Source organism: Centropristis striata, chromosome 5 (assembly GCF_030273125.1).
Source record: "Centropristis striata isolate RG_2023a ecotype Rhode Island chromosome 5, C.striata_1.0, whole genome shotgun sequence".
NCBI lineage: Eukaryota > Metazoa > Chordata > Actinopteri > Perciformes > Serranidae > Centropristis > Centropristis striata.
This window is the reverse complement of record NC_081521.1, coordinates 17,463,590-17,482,663: the sequence shown is the minus strand read 5'-3', so window position 1 is coordinate 17,482,663 and position 19,074 is coordinate 17,463,590. Positions and strand designations below refer to the sequence as shown.

The 19,074-nt window shown below is 37.5% G+C and overlaps 1 protein-coding gene across 2 annotated transcripts in view; it reads right to left on the bottom strand.

The window, feature by feature from the left end:
• Positions 1 to 3,037: 3,037 nt before the first annotated feature.
• dnmt3bb.1 (DNA (cytosine-5-)-methyltransferase 3 beta, duplicate b.1) overlaps positions 3,038 to 19,074 on the bottom strand; it is a 61,131-nt gene continuing 45,094 nt past the window's right edge. Inside the window, exons 9-22 of one of the 2 annotated variants that reach the window (XM_059332793.1) lie at positions 14,932 to 15,073; positions 14,717 to 14,839; positions 13,940 to 13,984; positions 13,730 to 13,809; positions 12,918 to 13,030; positions 12,611 to 12,794; positions 12,434 to 12,518; positions 12,185 to 12,330; positions 11,292 to 11,382; positions 9,423 to 9,571; positions 8,515 to 8,600; positions 8,347 to 8,416; positions 8,124 to 8,242; positions 3,038 to 6,998 (exon numbers count right to left, since the gene is read on the bottom strand). In XM_059332793.1, the coding sequence (XP_059188776.1) occupies positions 6,857 to 6,998; positions 8,124 to 8,242; positions 8,347 to 8,416; positions 8,515 to 8,600; positions 9,423 to 9,571; positions 11,292 to 11,382; positions 12,185 to 12,330; positions 12,434 to 12,518; positions 12,611 to 12,794; positions 12,918 to 13,030; positions 13,730 to 13,809; positions 13,940 to 13,984; positions 14,717 to 14,839; positions 14,932 to 15,073 (1,575 nt within the window). In that variant the 3' untranslated portion in view covers positions 3,038 to 6,856. The remainder of the gene's footprint in view (positions 6,999 to 8,123; positions 8,243 to 8,346; positions 8,417 to 8,514; positions 8,601 to 9,422; positions 9,572 to 11,291; positions 11,383 to 12,184; positions 12,331 to 12,433; positions 12,519 to 12,610; positions 12,795 to 12,917; positions 13,031 to 13,729; positions 13,810 to 13,939; positions 13,985 to 14,716; positions 14,840 to 14,931; positions 15,074 to 19,074) is intronic. The other variant, XM_059332794.1, reaches the window with a different exon arrangement.

The window sequence follows — 19,074 nt, the reverse complement described above, 5'->3', positions numbered from 1 at the left end:
CTTTGCCGCTTGCTTTCTTGCAACTAACAGAGCATGATATAATAATGCTAACCACCTATGCCAAAACAAAACGATTACTTGCTCCCTATAAAAGACCCTCGCTTGAGCAGTCGCAAGCTGAGATAACATGACGCAACTAACAGCGAGCCAGAGATCAACCAGTCTAGAGGAAGACGGTGAGGACAGCGATCAGGACGGCCAACAGCAGTCCAGGAGGAAGAAACACCAGCTGGTGTCCTCTGAAGACAACAGACACAAGGACAGTATGGTTCAATATAGACAATACTGGAAAATGATTGTGATGCACGATAAGAATGAAAACATTTTGTTGTTGATGTTGCCAAGGCAACTGGGACAGCCTATGGAGAAGCTGAAGGGCCCTAACGAGGCTTCATGTGGCCCAGGAGGCTCTTAGCAGAGAGGCAGCAATCTGCAGGAGGACCACACCCAAACCACAAAAGATGAGTATGATGCAACACACACACCAACCCAGACAGTGCTGACCCATACCAACATTCACACTTCATACAGACAAGAACACGTCACAGCAACATTATAGATAAAGCACATAGAACATTCACATTTCAAACAGTCAGGAACATGTTAAATAGATTTATCCCAGATTTATAGATTATATTCCAGGGAGAGACAGAGCTATTTAGGAGGCCACACAGACTTCAAGTTACACAAAGTTATCCTGCTCACCTCACAAGCTGACACACCAACATGTTATAGTAGATTATAAAACACATATTGAATGTTTGCAAATGCTGGATTTCTGAATGCTGAAGGATGTGATATGACTGTAAACTGTAAAATGACTTTGGTTTATTATCATAGTTCTCACATGTCAAATGACTCTACCCCTCATAGATATACTAGTACGGTTTGAAAATCACATTACAATAAATCAAAGTTGCCAGGATTTGAATATGACCAGCCCAATTAATTCTGCACGGACAGGATGTGTAGGAATGACACAGTGAACACTGAGCTCTCAGGAGCTGGTGGTGGTGTATGAAGGAGGAAGAGACTCTCAACATTAGAAGAATGTGTGGAGAGCTATGGAGAAACAACCACTCACACCAAATGCTAAAATGTCCTTAAACCTGCAGCTATCCCTACTACGTTAAAGGCTCAGGATGAGTCCAGGGCCGGTCTGAAGTCCAGACTTCTCTTGATCATAAATGATAAAAATGTTAACTGGTAACTGTCACATAAGTGAAATCCTGAGGGTGATGAGGGAGCAGTCGCATGTTACCATGGCATGACACAACAGACAGGTGTTTAGTATGTAGTTAGCTGTAGTTTGAGAAATATTATTGTACATTAATTTACATTTTACATAGCAGAATGCTGGTAGGGGGGAGTCTGTCAGGGGATTGGGTGAACCAAATTTTAGAGGAATGAGGAGCCGTTTTGGCAAAGGCATTAATCAGTTTAATTCTGGTTTCCTTTGACATGTTGCATCGTATCCATGCTGAAGAGATGGAGTCAGAGACAAACGACCCGTTTCTACCGCCTGCCTACATGATGACAGAGACATTTCAGACTATATGGCAGAGTGTGAAGGGCTTTAAAAACATGGCAAAGGGACAATCCAGGAAAAAGGTAATGGAACATTTAGCAGCATCACAATGAAGGAACTTGGACTGAGCAGAGAACATCGAGGGACGCCTGAAGGAACGGAAGTGCACCACACAAACGGTTTTGTTTTTTGTTTTGTTTACAGGATACTACCGTATATTAACTTTAAATATATTGTAACACAGTTACACAGTAATGTTCAGCAGTACACATTTTATATAGATAATATCCTCCATAGTTATGTGACTTGATTCGTCTATAATACTCAATTAATTTGACTTGTGTTGTGTCTTAAACGTAACATTGTATTGGTTTGGTTATCCTGTTCAGTGATGTGGTGACATGTATCAGTGTATGGCCGCCAGGCGGGTGGGACCGCAGTTCAGCTTTCCTCATAAACATGACAGCCTGTATGAGGTTTTCACGAACTGTACACTGAGCCGCATCTTACATACAGAAGTATTTATCAATGTTTAGAATCCACTTGGGTATCTTATGATAATTAATCAAGGTATTTGGTGAAGGTTTGCTCATAACCAGTAGAAAGTGTCTTACTTTGTTGATGTGTTGTACATTTTATTGAAAATGTATATATAAATACTAGTATATCAAACTCCTATTTGTCCACAAAGCAATTTATTGCAGGAAAGTCCCCACACCCAAAAGGAAAAAACTCACTAGCCAAACCTGCCTAATGTTTCCTGTTGATGATCTGAATTTTTAAATCTCCTTAGAGGTCCCATGTTTATATAGAAACACACTTCTTCACAATTAATTCCTGTAGATGTTGCTAATGGATATCTCCATTAAAGGGGGGATATGTTGTAGAATTAATTTGAAGATGTATTAAAATATCTGACATATAGCAGTTTAAATATGCATCAAACATGTTTTGATAATCACACAGAAATCTGACCAACAGTCACAGTCTCTTTACAGGAAACTTCTGCTTGATTGAGATATGAACAGCTCAGATTTGGGAAATCCCAAGTGTGCTCTTATATCAAGTGTTCTTCATAACAGGAATTACAGGACGTTGACCCTTAGTAACACAGAAACAATGACACACCAACCTGAAAAGTAAAAAGAGAGAAACTGGGTCTTGTCTCTCAGAGTTGTTCTGACCATTGGATGCGTTGTATCATCTGATTTTAATGTCTGCTAAATAAATCCCGCACAAGGCTGTGATTCGAATCTATCTGTTCGTCAAGTGTTTTCTTTAAAGATTTTCTACAACAGGTTCAGCAGACCCACGACAGGGCTTCTTTTTAAAGTAAAAGCCCCACAACATAACTATATCTTGGATGTGGCTGTATTGTAAAACTCTGCAGGAATTTTCTAGTTTAAAATACTTTCAGACAACCTTATAGCCTTGACAGGCCTCTTAAAGGGATATTCAAACAAAATATAAATGCACACATGAATAAGCATTTGACACAGGACATGTCAGTGTTTTTTAGCAGCCAAGCTGCGTTTTATTGAGCAACGTTAAAATATATGTCGCTATAGGAAGTACACAAACATAAAAAAATACAGCAACGTTTTTCCACTATTCAAATGAAGTATAAAAATAGCACAGAATCTGTTCTTTTGAAATGCTTTTGCACTTTAGATTCAGAAAAAGGCACAAAAATAGTAAGAAAAAAAATCCTCCAATGGGATAAAAGATAAAGCACTAAAAGGTTATAGCGAAGAAAAACAAACTGTTCTCACATCATTCACACTCAAGACTACAAATACACTCAAATGTTTCCATCTAAATAACAAAATATCAAAAAGCTATTGATTAATACGCTCTATGTCGTGCTATAACATTAAAAGAAAGCTTTATATTGTTAATATATACTGTATTTGTTCTCAATATAAAAAAAGGCTTAAAAAAGAGCAGTTACAAAAAGTTTTGTTTTTTTTGCGTACTGTTTTCAAGCAAAACATTCAACAAGCTCAGCAGTGTTAACAAAGCATGTAAACAATTACTTTTTGGTTTTTAAAAGGACTTTAAAATCTTAAAACGTGGCACTTTGAGGGTCTTTCTGAGCACCGAGTCATTTGTGTTAGAAAAATTATTATTATTGTCAAATAAAAGACACTTGTAAACCTTTTTATCGATACAGTACGCAAAACAAAAAGTTCCAGTGATAAAATACGAGCTCTATATATATACATACAGGGCATATGGGAGCATAAAGCTACAGTATATATTCACAGAACAGAGATCCTACAGGAGGAGTGACGTACAGTTGCCCCTTCGTCTGAGGTAATGCCCTTTTAGTAGGATTTGGTGACAGCTGACAGCATTTAAAAATCTTCCAGTTATAAAAAAACAGCACCAAAAAAAGATGTTTTCAAAGGACAGCGCCGAATGTTTGTGTGGATTAAAATAAATCGTCTGTGTGGTGAGCACGCTAAAGCACACAGAGACATTAAACCACAGTATTATAAATCTAAACTGCTGCAGGAACTCTGTGTTTAAAGTCTCGGAGGAAAAGATATCTTCTGGTGTTAAAAGTGCACCAAATATTACATATTATATGCAGTTTTGTCACAATTATTTAGATGAATTCACATGAAATCAGGCAGACAGGACACTAATACATTTTACTTATTTGAATCACAGAGAAAATTTCCATCTAACTGGAGTAAATCTAACATTACCTAAAACTATTTATGTAATGAAATCAAATAAAACTAGATTAATAAGAAATGTATTCAATAAAAGCTAATAGAATTGACCTAATTTGCATTAATAAAGTTAACAAAGTAGAAATGACTTCCAGGTTTTATTATTAACAGTAATTACATCTAATTGAGGTGATTTCTATTAGCTTAAATTAGATAAATGTCTTTTAAAGTATTAATCTCAGTTTTATTTTATTTCATTACATAAATGGTGCTTTTTTTGTTTGAGTTGTTAAAATATTACTTTTTTTTTGCTGTTTTGTCAAAATTATTTAGATTAATTCACGTGGAATCAGGCAGACGGGACACTAATACATTTTTGTCATGTTTACTCATTTGAATTAGAGAGAAAATTTCCATATAATTGAGTAAATCTAATAAACAAAAAGTAATATTTATGTAATTAAATCAAATAAAACTAGATTAATAAGAAATGCATATAACTATAGCTAATTTACCTCATTTATGTAATTACTGTGAAGTTTTATAATTTCAGTTAGATAGAAATTACTTCCAGGTTTTATTAACAGTAATTAAATAAACGTTATCCATGTAAATGAGGTCATTTCTATTAGCTAAAGTTAGATCAATGTCTTGTAATGTATTTATCTCAGTTTTATTTGATTTAATTACATATGGTGCTTTTTTTTGGTTTAGAGTAAATCTGATGAAAATGTCTAAGTGCAAACCAAATTGGCAGATTCTATTGAAAGGGCAGTAAAATAATTTGAGGCTGTTAAAATATTAAAAAATGTTGCCATCCTCTACAACCAAATTCAAAGCTGTATGACCAGGAATTTAATAATCTATTTTACAAATATTTTCATAAAAAATAGAGAATAAATCATGTTATTCCATGTTTTTCCTTCCAGTTTTTTCATGCTCTGCAGGACCTTTCTGTCCGTCTGTTTGCATGTGATGCAGAATTATTATTTGTTCCTGTAAACTAAAGCATGTGCACCACACAGATGACTTCCACGGCTGTCCTCTTATTTAAAACCTAAGAAAACACCTTTAACCACAAGTAGTCAGTGGTAGTTTAATAAAAATGTGTGTTCACCAGTGTTTTAAACCTTTTCTGTTAAAAACCAGCGACACTAAAACAATGTAGATTTTAAGATAAACATCAGTGGGATGGATGCCGTCACAGCTGTCTGGAATGGTTCCATATCTCTGTTTTTGCATTGGCTTGTTTCAAGTATTTGTGTGTAGCGATCAGGGAGACGTGACACTTTAACTCACACTATCTACACAAAAAAAAAAAAAACACTTTTATATAATCTTTGTTTTTTTTTTCTTTTCTAAAAAGGAAGCTATTTTCCCTCATATGAACGCACCTCAAAGCAAATAAAACATTTTTTTTTTTGCAATAAACAACAAAAAACTATGATTACAAACTCTAAATAAAACAACTAAGTCCTGCTTCATGTCCAGGTGCTAAGGTTTCCTCCGCTCAATGCTCTTTCCTCTGTTTTTATTGTTGTTTTTTTGCAAAACTAAAACATGGTGCAAAACTTTCCTTTCAATATTTAAATGCAACTATGTGCGACTCTCCTATCTGGGAAAATTAAGTCATTTTTCCAAAGGTTAGCGGTTAATAACTGCAGCTTCCACAAGGTTTACACTCATAGAATTATTTGCTGATGATGCTGAAAAATAATGTTTTTATCCTGAAAATCATTAATTATCCAGCAGGTATTTATTATCTTACTTTGAGTCCGAACTGAACAAGATGAGAGGAAGCATCAGCATCAAAGTCAGCTTGTTTTGTCTGACACCTTGTTTCTAATTAACTGTGTTTTTTTATGTTGAAAGCGAAAAATCAAAAAGCTGAAATTAAGAGTTATTTGTAGGATTCCTACTTATTTCTCTACAGAAAACCTATAATGTATCATCAGCTGGCTTGAGTGGGACCTAAACAACCTACTTACGGTTTGTTATTGCCAATAAAAATCACAATTTAATGTGGTTTCTGTTAAAAAATTAGTCCACGAATCATTCAAGTGTTTCTGTTTAGTTTAAAAGTCACACGTTTTTATTATCTGCTAAACGAAGTGCTGAGGGTCCTCTGAAATGTTTAAAACTTCCTATAAAAATGGTTTGAAAAAAAGTTTGATACTTAAAAAATCTGTATCGTTGGTGCTTGTGTTTTTTTGTACTTTTCTACTAAGTGTTGTCAACTTAAAACGAGGCCTTCTAAGGGCATTTTAAAAAACAATAAAATCCAGTTAAAATCACTCTACAGGCCTGATTTTTCCCTTTTAACTCAGCTGATCCTGCAGTCTTTACTCAGGGCTGCTGACACTGCGGGGTAGTGATGAAACAGCCTCTGCTGCTCTGTGTTAGTGTGTGTCGTGTGTGTTTGAGGCTGCTGTGCATCACCAAACTGTCAAAAAACTGTTTGGTGATGCACAAACCGCCCCCCCCCCCACCCTCTCTCCCAGCTGCACCCATTTGTAGTGGAACTGGTTAGAAAAACGTCCAGCTCTTTATAAAAAACGTGTCTGGAGGCTGAGGAGGTTTTTGTTTTTTGGAGCCACAGAGTCGTGATAGAAACGCTGGTGTGTGATCACTAAGTGGTGTCAGGCTTCTATTCACAGGCGAAGTAGTCTTTGAGCGGAGCGAACAGGTGCCTGATCACAGGGACGCTCCAGGACCGGCCCAGCAGCTTCTGACGGGCCCCGCGGCCCATGTTGGACACGTCGGTGTAGTGGACGGGGAAACCGAAGATCCTGCAGGGGGAGAAAAACACAATGTGTGTCCTTGTATTTCTCTGCAATATATAAAATCTATATAAATCTATAAGTCCTGCAGCTCTATGGAATCAGCACAATCAGAACAACTCAAACATGTCTTTGTGCAGAATAAGACAGTTAGAATGACTGAAATCCTCCTGTCCTCTCCTCTCTGCTCTGTGTAAACAGCCTCTCCTGTCCTCTCCTCTCTGCTCTGTGTAAACAGCCTCTCCTCTCCGCTCTCTGTAAACAGCCTCTCCTGTCCTCTCCTCTCTGCTCTGTGTAAACAGCCTCTCCTGTCCTCTCCTCTCTGCTCTGTGTAAACAGATTTTCACTGTATATTTGTCACGTGACCGTTTCAGCAGAATCAATCATGTCTTCACAGTGTCTCTGAGGAGCAGAATTTAATGTTTTTAACAGGATCTGGTTAGTGCAAACACTTTATTTTAAATGACACATAAAAAGATTCTGACACAAATATCAACATTTAACACAACTTTTGGTCACTTTTTCCTGACAGAAACTTTTGTAACTGATGACCCATTCAAGGACTGTCAGAAAGTTCAAACTCTGACCATAAAGCCTGTTTTTACAGCTTTTTTCTAAGATAAACAGTGTATTTTTGGTGAACTTTTTAAAAGGAAAAACCCCATACATTTCGCTGGTGGAGTCCAGAGGTAGTTTTGTATTTTTCATTTACTTTGTATTTTTTTTTAAAATCAGTATTCAGTTTGTTTCCTGAGTGGATTTCTTCTTTTCAGTTTTTATTATATTTAAAAAATTTTTTTAATTAATTTTAGTTTAATAATAATACTTATTATTATTAATATTATTATTATATTAATATTATATTACAACACTGTGAAGACTGTTGACTCACACTCATGCAAACACAGAAGTAAACATTTTCTGTATATTTTTATTACATTTTAGTTTGCTTTGTAAGGACACAATATATTTCAGGAAATTTCCTATTTTATAGGATAATTACCTGATAATTACCTTACCTATATTTATTATTATTTTTTCAGTTAACTTAAATGTTTCTTACACCTAGTTTTACTTCAGTTTTTATTTTTATTAGAATAACTTTGCATCGTGTGTGTGTGTGTGTGTGTGTACCTCTCCAGCTCGGTGCACCACAGGATGTCTTCCTTCCCGTTCATCAGGACAGGGAAGTGCTGGTCCTTCCCCTGTTTGATGGAGTTGGAGCGTGTAGTGATGGTGCGCACCTTCCCGAACTGAAACACCACAAATACACGTTAAAAACACGTGCAACGAGACGCCGTTTGCCACGCACAGAACTGCGAGAAGCGTCTTTAATCTAAAAATAAATAAATGAAACCTTTGCAACTCTGCCGTGATCCAGACAGTCCTGCAGCTCCAGCTTGTCCATCCCAGAGGCACACAGAGGCCTGAACAGACAGGACGCATCACATTTATACCTTATAACGCCACTGAAAAGTCACCAAGAAATCTGACAAATCAGGACTTGATGATGAGGTGTTTCTACCTGTTCATGCCCGGCAGGTTTCCCCAGAAGTATCGGGCACGGTGAGCAGCAGAGACCTCGATAGCATCGATCATCACAGGGTTACACTGCAAAAACACACAGATTTAAATACATTAACTCACGGATATTATACATTATGGTACCTGCATTTTGTTGTCCAAGTACCTGCAGTCTGTGCATGACAACAAAGCATTTAAAGTGAGTCTAAAAGTGAGTCTACAAGCTGTTTCAGGGTGTGTTTTTGTCTTTTTCATTCTCCTCTGTGTCTTTGTATTTTCTACAATATATAAAATCTATATAAATCTATATGTCCTGCAGCTTTATGGAATCAGCACAAATATGGCTAGAAGTGGGAAGAACTCAAACATGTCTTTGTGAAGAATAACAGAAATCAGAAAAAAAGTTGAATTTCTCTGATATTTTTTTTCATTTGAATAAAATGGGATTTATATATAAACACTTTTCCAAGTGCCCACAAGTGTCACGATTGTTGTAAAAAACAGTTCCTGTCCGCTCCTCTCTGCTCTGTGTAAACAGCCTCTCCTGTCCTGTCCTCTCCTCTCTGCTCTGTGCTTTATTTTAAATGACACATGTAGAATAAAGAGATTCTGACACAAATATCAACATTTAACGCTTTGTTTTTGTTACTTTTTCCCCACAAAAGCATTTGTCAGATTTAAGTCATTGAAGGACCTTCAACGCTGATGTTAATGCCTCTTTTTATGATAAACAGTGTATTTTGGCAATTTTTGTAATAAAAATACCCACCAGAGGGTTCAGACAATGAGAGCTCTAAAATGGGGCTTTTGGTACATGCAGAAGAATAAAAGAATAATCTTTCATTTGTGGTCGCTTCTGCTTCATGTGTTGATATAATTTTAGTTAGTTAACAGTCTGTGTCTGTTCACCTCCAGGAAGCGAGAGATGTCCCTCTTGTCATTGACACCCATGGCGACCACGTTTTCAAACATCCAGAAGAAGGGCCGGTCCTCTCCTTCTTTGGGCTTGGCTTCGCTCAGCAGACGGTAGAACTCGAAGAACAGCCTCCCTGTGCCTTCTGGAGCAACAGAACAGTGTCAGAAACAAACAGGAAAACATCAGCTGACCTGCTGCAGGGAAGACTGAACCCAGACACTCTCTGACCTATCGGTCCCTTTAAGATAGAGCAATAATTCTCTTTGCAGATAAAACTGGAAGATTATATATATCACACATGCATCATGTCCCAGAGTGCTATTTTCTTACATTAATGGGTTTGTACAAATCCAGTAAAAACAACACAACAAAACTATAATCATAACCATCATTTTCCCGGGAAATTTAGTTTTTCTGCGGAAAAGACGCCACTTTCGCTTTCATTTGATCTCATTCTCTTTCACAAAAACATTCAGTCCCTCACACTCACTTAAAGATTTGATTGAACTATTGTAAATAGTTTATTTTTGATGTACATGCTGTGTTTTTGCATTAAATCGTGCAATATATTTTCATTTTTGTGTTATGAAAGTTATGAACACACTCAAAATACATTTCTTGAGGTTTGAAAGGATTTAATGCAACTTTTTTACTTTTACACTTTTGAGGGATACAGCTGTGATATTTATGTATTTAGAAAAAAATATAAAAATAATTTATTTTTTTTGCACTTTTTTTTAGCAATTTATTTCATTAAATCCATACAGATTGAGATGTTGGGGTTGCATTGATGTATAGCACATATTAAAATGCTCCAAAAGACACTACAGCATGTGGGTGGTTGACGTGGCGCTCAACTTTTGTGTTCCCAGTGACAAATATTACTAAAATGTGATAATATTTCATTAAAATTAATGTTTTAATATGCAGTTCATTCTTCTACATCTAATCCATCTGCAAACAATGAGTATCGTTCTTCAATAATGCAAATATTCTGTTTTGAACATGACATTTGTCCACCGGTGCAACTGTCCTAGGTAGCATTACTTATCTTAAAACAACAATTTAATGAAAAAATAATCTAAATACATCAAAATACTTGAATACATGTCATACGAGTGTTTACTTAATGAATCTAGAGGATATAAGTGTTAAGGTCCCTATGTAGAGTTATTATGACACATTACATTTTGTCCGCAAAACTGGTGTCCTCCTGGAGCAACGCCATTATGTAGATATAAAACAGGCATTAATGTGACCACCCCATTACTGAGAGGGGTCCTTCCAGAATCAGGAAGGACAGAAGACATCTCTGGAGCAGGTGGACTGCACACAAGATCAGTTCTGTCTCAAATATTTTCATAATATTACTATTTCCATGCAGTGTTGGAACTAGTCGTCTTAAGGTAGTCCTTTGGTACAACGCAGTGATTGATCATTGAACATAATGTAAATTGATAAAAATATTCATAACTAATATGCCTTGGGCTTATCTATCTCATCTGTCCAACATTCTCCGAATTAAATAATGACATTCTTTATTTTTTTGCACCGGTGGACACATTTTAGGACTACCACACCAAAAAGTTAATAATATGCTAAATATATGAAGAATTAGAAATGGACACATTCAGTTTTGAATTATTCACATATAAGGGAATATAATTGTATGTCATTTGACATACATTTTTTGAATTATTCTGTTTTTCACTTTTCACGTCAACCACCCATGTACAGATGTAAAGATCTCTGGCGGACTTGTTCTATGGTAGGTCATAAAGGGTTAAAGGAAGAGTAATGTTCCAAAACAAACTCTAAACTTTAATAAAGCAGTGTGAGGCGTGTCTTCCTCTGGGACCTACCATACAGCCCTTTCCTGGCCGGGTTGACGATGGACAGGTCGTTGCAGGGACTTCCTCCGATCACCAGGTCAAAAGGACCCCACTCCAGGAGCTGAGGAGACAACAGCACCACCTGGTGTCAGACTGAGGACAAAACAACTCAACAACACTGGAACACAAGGTTAGGTTTTTTATTTTTCATGCATGTCCTGCAACTTTAGATATAAAACTGTGAAATTTACTACCAAGAATCATCCAATACTCAAATTGATTAAACTTTTTATGTTGTTATTGAAGCTGAATGAAAGCTTTTTGTTTATCTATTAACAGCTTCTCCAACTTTCTGTCTTTTAGAAATGTCTCAAATGAGTGATAAGTTTATGTTCTCAGCAGACAAATTTACGTGAAATAAAAAGTGAAATATAATGATGATCTCATTAGAAAATAGAAAGTTTGTCTTTACTGAATTCTACTTTGCTCATTAACATTTCTTAAAATAGAACAAAATTGCAAACAAAACTTTTCCTTGTTTGACTGACAGTGTCCCAAAGAGTTTTAGTTCAATATAATAATCACTACAAAAAACACACTTTTTTAAAGCAGTTATCATCACAAAAACTGAGCCAGTGTCTTTCAAATATTCAGAGTTTTGGTTACAGATCAAACTTCGGGTTGTGCTGAAAGTCAAACAATGTTTGAATTCAAGGATACATGAGCATTAAATAATTAAGCATGTTCCAGAATCTCAAAACTTTGTATAAAACCTGTCTTCAACAGAAGGAAATGTATATTATAAAATGTAAATCAGGCAACTGGAATAGCGAATAAAAGTTGTGTTTTTAATTTCATATTAAAACTGGAGGTGTTTCTGATTAAGTTGTTTCAGATATTATTCTAAAAGTCGTCTGTCTTACGTTTTTCTTGGTGATGTTGCGGACATCATGGACGTACTGGATCTTTCCTTCATGTCTGACGACTCCCACAGAGATGGAGTCCTCACACACCTCCGACGCCACGTACTGGTCCACCTTAAAACCCAGGTCCCTCAGGACCAGATAGCCTGGAGACACACAGAAGTTAGTGGGACAGAGACACATTAATGCTGTCTGTTTCTCCATCTGTCTGTCTGTCTGTCTCTTTGTCTATCCATCTGTCTGTCTCACCAGTGGCGATGCCGTCGAACAGGGACAGGACTCTGATTGGTCGTCTCTGCTCTGCAGGGACAGCTGCGAAAATCTTTGGTTTCTCCTGGAAGATAAAAAACAGAGAAATTAATAGAAATCCAACATAATGTAACAATTACTCTGTGCTTTTTTGCCATTCAGTTCTAAGAGACTCACAAACTCCTGTCCGTTGTCGTTGGCGAAGAAGGCCTGCAGCCGGAGGCTCCAGTCATGTCTCCTTTTCAGGACGCCGTACTGCAGCAGCGGCTGGCACATGTAGCAGCGCCACGGGTCCAAATACCGAGCGTTGTTAGACGCTCCGGGGTCCACCAGGATGTCCAGACAGTCCACACAGAAACACCTGCAGGAGGAGGAGGAGGAAGTTTAAACAGAAGTGGAAAGATTAAGATTTATTGTGGGTTTAATTTTTAAATAAAAATATGCTCCGTTTCTTTATATATGTGTGTGTGTGTGTGTGTGTGACCTGCAGCAGTTGGCGTTCCCACAGAGCAGGACCTCTCTCCCTCCGCAGCACACGGTGCAGTACGACTGGTAGCCGTCATCATCGTACATGTAGGACATCTCCAGGTACACGTCCTGCACACACACACACCCACACACACAAACACACACACACACACACACACACAAACACAACACACAACACACAACACACTTATTGAGAAAATACTTGACCCACGTGGCTTCATGAAACATCTGTTGAAACCTTGAAGACTTTAACTCAGTTCGGTTTATTCAGGTTGTAACTAAAATATGATATTTCATAACTTCTGTCAGTAGTTTATGTTGTTTGACCTCAACTGCCAATGTATTTCATCTTTATCCCAGAACTCCTGACAGACACGGAACAGTTTGATTTATAAGATCCAGTCGGTTGCCAGAGACGAGTCATTTAGTTCTACAGTGAACTCTGTCTGACCTGAATCATCTCATCTCTCTTCTGTCAGCATCAAACTAACAATCTGTCACATTAATGAACACGTTTCTGCTGTTGCACACACAGCTGGCACACTGATTATAAACACTAGATAAAAGAATAGTATGAAGAAGAAATAAATATAAATATATAAACATATATATATATATAATTATATATAAATAAATAAATAAAAAATAAATATATATATATATATACTGTATATATATAGTAAAAGGAACCATGAATGCACCACAAGCAGGACCAACATGTCTGAGCAGAGAGTAGAGAGCGCCCCCTGCAGGATCTCATGAAAACATCACAATTAATAATAAATAACAAGAAGTTGTTTTTGTCACCTTGCATGTTTGGCACAGGCCTCCTTCAAACAGTGGGTGGAAGGTCGCTGCTCTCATCTTCCCACAAGAGAGACAGAAATCTGAAACACAGACAGACAGACAGACAGACAGACAGACACACACACAGACACACACACACACACAGTTATTAGTCAACAGTAGAAAAAGTGAAAGTGAAATGACACGTTTCATAATAAACTCATTATTTACCTTCTATACTTCTTTTATTCTTCAGAACTTCATTCACCATTTGTTCTGAGGAAAACAAAAAAATGTTAAAAAGCAGAAAAAAAACAAGTAAATCAATGCAAAAAAAGAAATGTGAGCTAAACTAAAAAAAAAATGAATGAAAGAATGTAAACTCAGTCACTGAAACAAAAATACAAAAAAAATGTAATACTAATTTTTAAATGATTTAAAATGATTTTCTTTCCTCTTTTCTGTCTGTATCACAGGTGTATAAAATACAAAAATAATAGCTGCAATTACCGATAAATATATGCAATAAATTCATACATTTTGTGCTTTGTGCAACATGTATGAATTTATTGCAATAAAAGTTTTTTTTATTTAAAAAAAAAAAGAAATTCGATTTTTATTCTTTAAAAAAGAGACCGAGGGTGCATGTTTTTCATGGTATATGCACTAACTTATTACCATGTTTGCTGCATATTTTTTTGTATGTATTTAATTAGACTGTGCATGTAAAAGCTGAACTAAGGACAAGACTTGAGTATTAGCAAAAGCTAAAAAAAATAAATTAAAACACGTGCAGCACTTCAGCTTCATGCATTTGTATTAGAACTTTGGAATCGTCACTTTCAAATAAAAATAAATAAAATCCAGTGAATGCCAATTGCACAAAATATGATTATACTGTAATTATATAAAAGTAGTTTACAGAGTGACAGAGTGATAAAATAAATCTGTGAGAGTATGTACTGTATAGATTTATAACGGTGTGTATGTTTTATTTTGGCGGGGTACCTCTGCTGTACGACTCCTCGGGGGCCGCCTTGCTCTTGCAGAGGCTGACTCGAGGCCGCTTGGCGCTGGGGAAATACTCGGGCAGCGAGACGTCGAGGACCTGGTGGTCCAGAGGGTTACTGTCTGCAGGAGACAGAGACAGACAGACACCAGCTTCACTCTCTCTGCTTCACTGTTAGTCCTGCAGTTAGTCTGTGATGTGCTGCCTTGCTCACCGGCAGTGTGCGTGGGTTTGAGTCCCTCCTCTCCTTTGGGCAGGAAGCCGCCGTTGGCCCAGTCCAGCATGGGTTTCACCTGGTCGTCCGGGTTGTCCGACTCGCAGGGAGGAAACTTCTTCTCCGCCCGGATGCTCGCCATCTGAGAGAGAAGATTTGAGACGTCACGTGACACGGAGAGACATTAAAAAAAAGACATTAAACGTTTGTTTTTACAGTTTCTGGCTGAGACAGATTGTATAATTTTGGCAAATTAAAAACCTACCGGAGAAGTATTATTTGATGAATGTAATTTAGTATCAAAATTATGCAGCAGATAGTCCTTTATTAGTGTTTATTATTATTATTATTATTATTATTATTATTATTATTATTATATATTATACTATTTAACCATTATTACTGATGCATTATTGTGTAAGCCACATTTTAATATTATATTTGACCTGGGAAAAAGTCTGTTTGAGGGCCAATCTGTGTTATTTTTAAAAGCTGGAACCCATGAAAAGACGCACCTCGACAGGTTTTGTTTTAATCGGAGAAAAATAATATTACAACGACTGTTGGAACAAATTGAAATTGAAGAGTTTGCATGTTTAAACTTCCTCCTTGTCTTCTAATCCTTTTAGAACAGAGATGAGAGACGGACAGGCTCAGAGGAGACGAGGAGACGCTCGACTGGCAGCTGAGAGTCGAGCATGGAAGTAAATCTGTGTCATCGGAGTTTGAGCGTAGATTTTCAGTTTGAGAGCATAATTTGTCTTTCTTGTGCTCAGATTTGTTCTTCTCATGCTCACATTTTGCGCTCGCACTTTTCTGCTGCTTTCTTTCAAAATGTGTGCGTGCACTTAAAAATCACATGCTTGTGCTCACATTTCTTCTTGGACACAAACATTTCGCTCGCACACAAATATGTCCTGTGCTCGCTCAAATCTAAAGTCTACGCGCTCAGATCTCAACTCTGCGCTCTCAAAACTTTTGTGCTCGCACCCAGAACACGCACGTCCTCTCAGGTTGAGGTGTCTGCTCAGACTGAACGATGTCCCGCCCTGCGCTTAAAGTAGTGTGTTTCACCAGCCAATAGGGAGACAGCTAGATTGTGGACCGTCTTAGGTGCGTTCCCTCGCCTTTTTGAGCGCTCCGTCGGGGCGGGTATATGGTCTGTTTGTAAAACTGCTTCTCTCTTAAAATACACCAATTTACCATATTAGCCAGCTATTTGAATCGTCACCTATTTAAGAAGCAGCATATTTATGTAGAATTAATCTTAAGTAGTCCTAAAAAGAGTTATCGTAGTTTAGATAACAAGAGATGATGGTCTAAATAGACTTGGCTACTTGATTAAAAAGGTATAATGAAAAATACGCTATGATGATGATAATGATTTGAGGATAACATTGGTGCGTGTAATGCAGTGTATCACCGTCCTATTTACGCGGTCAAAGCCAGGGAGCGCGTAATTAGGCTAATGTTGGTAATACTTTCACTTTCACAAGAAGAAGACTTTGAGCAGGATTCGGAGCGCGGCAGCGAATGAATGGGAGACAGATGGATGGCCAAAGACCTCAAGTAAGTTCATTGCTTAATGTTGCTACAACTCAAAACACTCGTACTTATCAACATATATAGCGGGCCTTTGTCGGCAAGGTCGGCACTAGGGACAGCAACTCATCATGAATGAAGTGACGTCAGCGGGGATTCCCTTCAGCTCGCGCATCATTATGTGTGCCTACCTGCCGCTGGTTAGATCATACGTTGCCAATTATTGTACTTTCGTTGTACATGTTACAATGAAGGCCCGCTATATATGTTGATAAGTACGAGTGTCAAAATGATTACTGTACTGTTATTGAAACTACTGTATATGATCGATGTGTTTTGAGTTGTAGCAACATTTAGCAATGAACTTACTTGAGGTCTTTGGCCATCCATCTTGTTCTTGTGAAAGCATTACCAACATTAGCCTAATTATGCGCCCCCTGGCTTTGACCGCGTAAATAGGACGGTGATACACTGCATTACATGCACCAATGTTATCCTCAAATCATTATCATCATCATAGCGTATTTTTCATTATACCTTTTTAATCAAGTAGCCAAGTCTATTTACCCATCATCTCTTGTTAAACGTTTAAATAAGAAAAGCAGCTGGTTACACGGATTGTATTACTGTTACATTAATTTATCAATTAAAATTTAAAATCATGGGGGTGGTCCGTAGCGTAGTGGGTTACACAGGCGCCCCATGTATAGAGGCTACAGTCCTCACTGCGGTGGAGCCGGGTTCGAATCCGGCCTGAGCTCCCTTTACCGCATGTCCTCCCCTCTGTCACCCCCTTTCAATCTGTCTCTCGCTTTCAATAAAGCATGTAAAATGCCCAAAAAAATAATCTTAAAATTTAAAATCATAATAAGACATGCAGCAAGAGTGCAGCGGACGGGATGCGAACCAGTATGGTTTAAAACGCAACAGATGGTAGTGTCCTTTACCACTGGACTATCATGACACCACTGTATATGTGAAAAATAAAAAAACTAAATAAAAATAAATAATAATGATAAAATATATATATATATATATATAATCTAAACTACGATAACTCTTTTTAGGACTACTTAAGATTAATTCTACATAAATATGCTGCGTCTTAAATAGGTGACGATTCAAATAGCTGGCTAATATGGTAAATTGGTGTATTTTAAGAGAGAAGCAGTTTTACAAACAGACCATATACCCGCCCCGACGGAGCGCTCAAAAAGGCGAGGGAACGCACCTAAGACGGGCCACAATCTAGCTGTCTCCCTATTGGCTGGTGAAACACACTACTTTAAGCGCAGGGCGGGACATCGTTCAGTCTGAGCAGACACCTCAACCTGAGAGGACGTGCGTGTTCTGGGTGCGAGCACAAAAGTTTTGAGAGCGCAGAGTTGAGATCTGAGCGCGTAGACTTTAGATTTGAGCGAGCACAGGACATATTTGAGTGCGAGCGAAATGTTTGTGTCCAAGAAGAAGAAATGTGAGCACAAGCATGTGATTTTTAAGTGCACGCACACATTTTGAAAGAAAGCAGCAGAAAAGTGCGAGCGCAAAATGTGAGCATGAGGAGAACAAATCTGAGCACAAGAAAGACAAATTATGCTCTCAAACTGAAAATCTACGCTCACTCCGATGGCACAGATTTACTTCCATAGTCGAGGAGGGACGACAGGATGCAGACGGGCCGAACGAGGCAGGCAAAACACAGTAGCCACAAGGGGAGAGAGAGAGAGAGAAAACAGCAGCATGAAGAGAGACACACACACACACACACACACACACACACACACACAGTGTGTCAACTACATGTCAGAAAGAAGAAACACGTACAGAGTCGTTAAAAAAATAAACCACTAAAACAAACAGATGAGACTGAAAGATGGAAAAGAGGTGGAAAAAAAATGGGATGAAAAAAAAAATACCAGAGGGAATTTCACAGACAACCAGCAAGTTCAGACATATGTCGGCCGTCTTTTTATATTCAAAACCTCTTTTTCAGTTTCTATTAGTGCATTTTTTCCAGAGCTTGAACTGAATGTAACCATAAAGATGCAAAAAGATAAACGTGTTTGGAGCCGTTATCAGATAAAAATGTTCTGGGGCAAAGGTTTAACCCTCCATCACGTTTTCCTTTGTCATTGTTTTTCACTGCAATATATAAAATCTATATAAGCACAATCATGGCTAGAAGTGGGAATAACTCAGAAATATTTTTGTACAGAACACAGTTAGAATGACGCAAGTTGAATACTGTGTCATGAATATTGGAGGAACAAATGTGTCTCCACATATTGTACATATTGAAGTATTGTCATGTTTCCAGCCTCTCCTGTCCTTTCCTCTCTAGTCTGTGTAAACAGCCTTCTTCTGTCCTCTCCTCTCTGCTCTGTGTAAACAGATTTTCAGTGAATATTTGTCACGTGACCGTTGGTCTCAGCAGAATCAATCATGTCTTCACAGTGTCTCTGAGGAGCAGAATTTAATGTTTTTAACAGGATCTGGTTAGTGCAAACGCTTTATTTTAAATGACACATGTAGAATAAAGACACAAATATCAACATTTTAAGACTAGTTTTGATCACTTTTCATCACGGAAACTTTCATCAT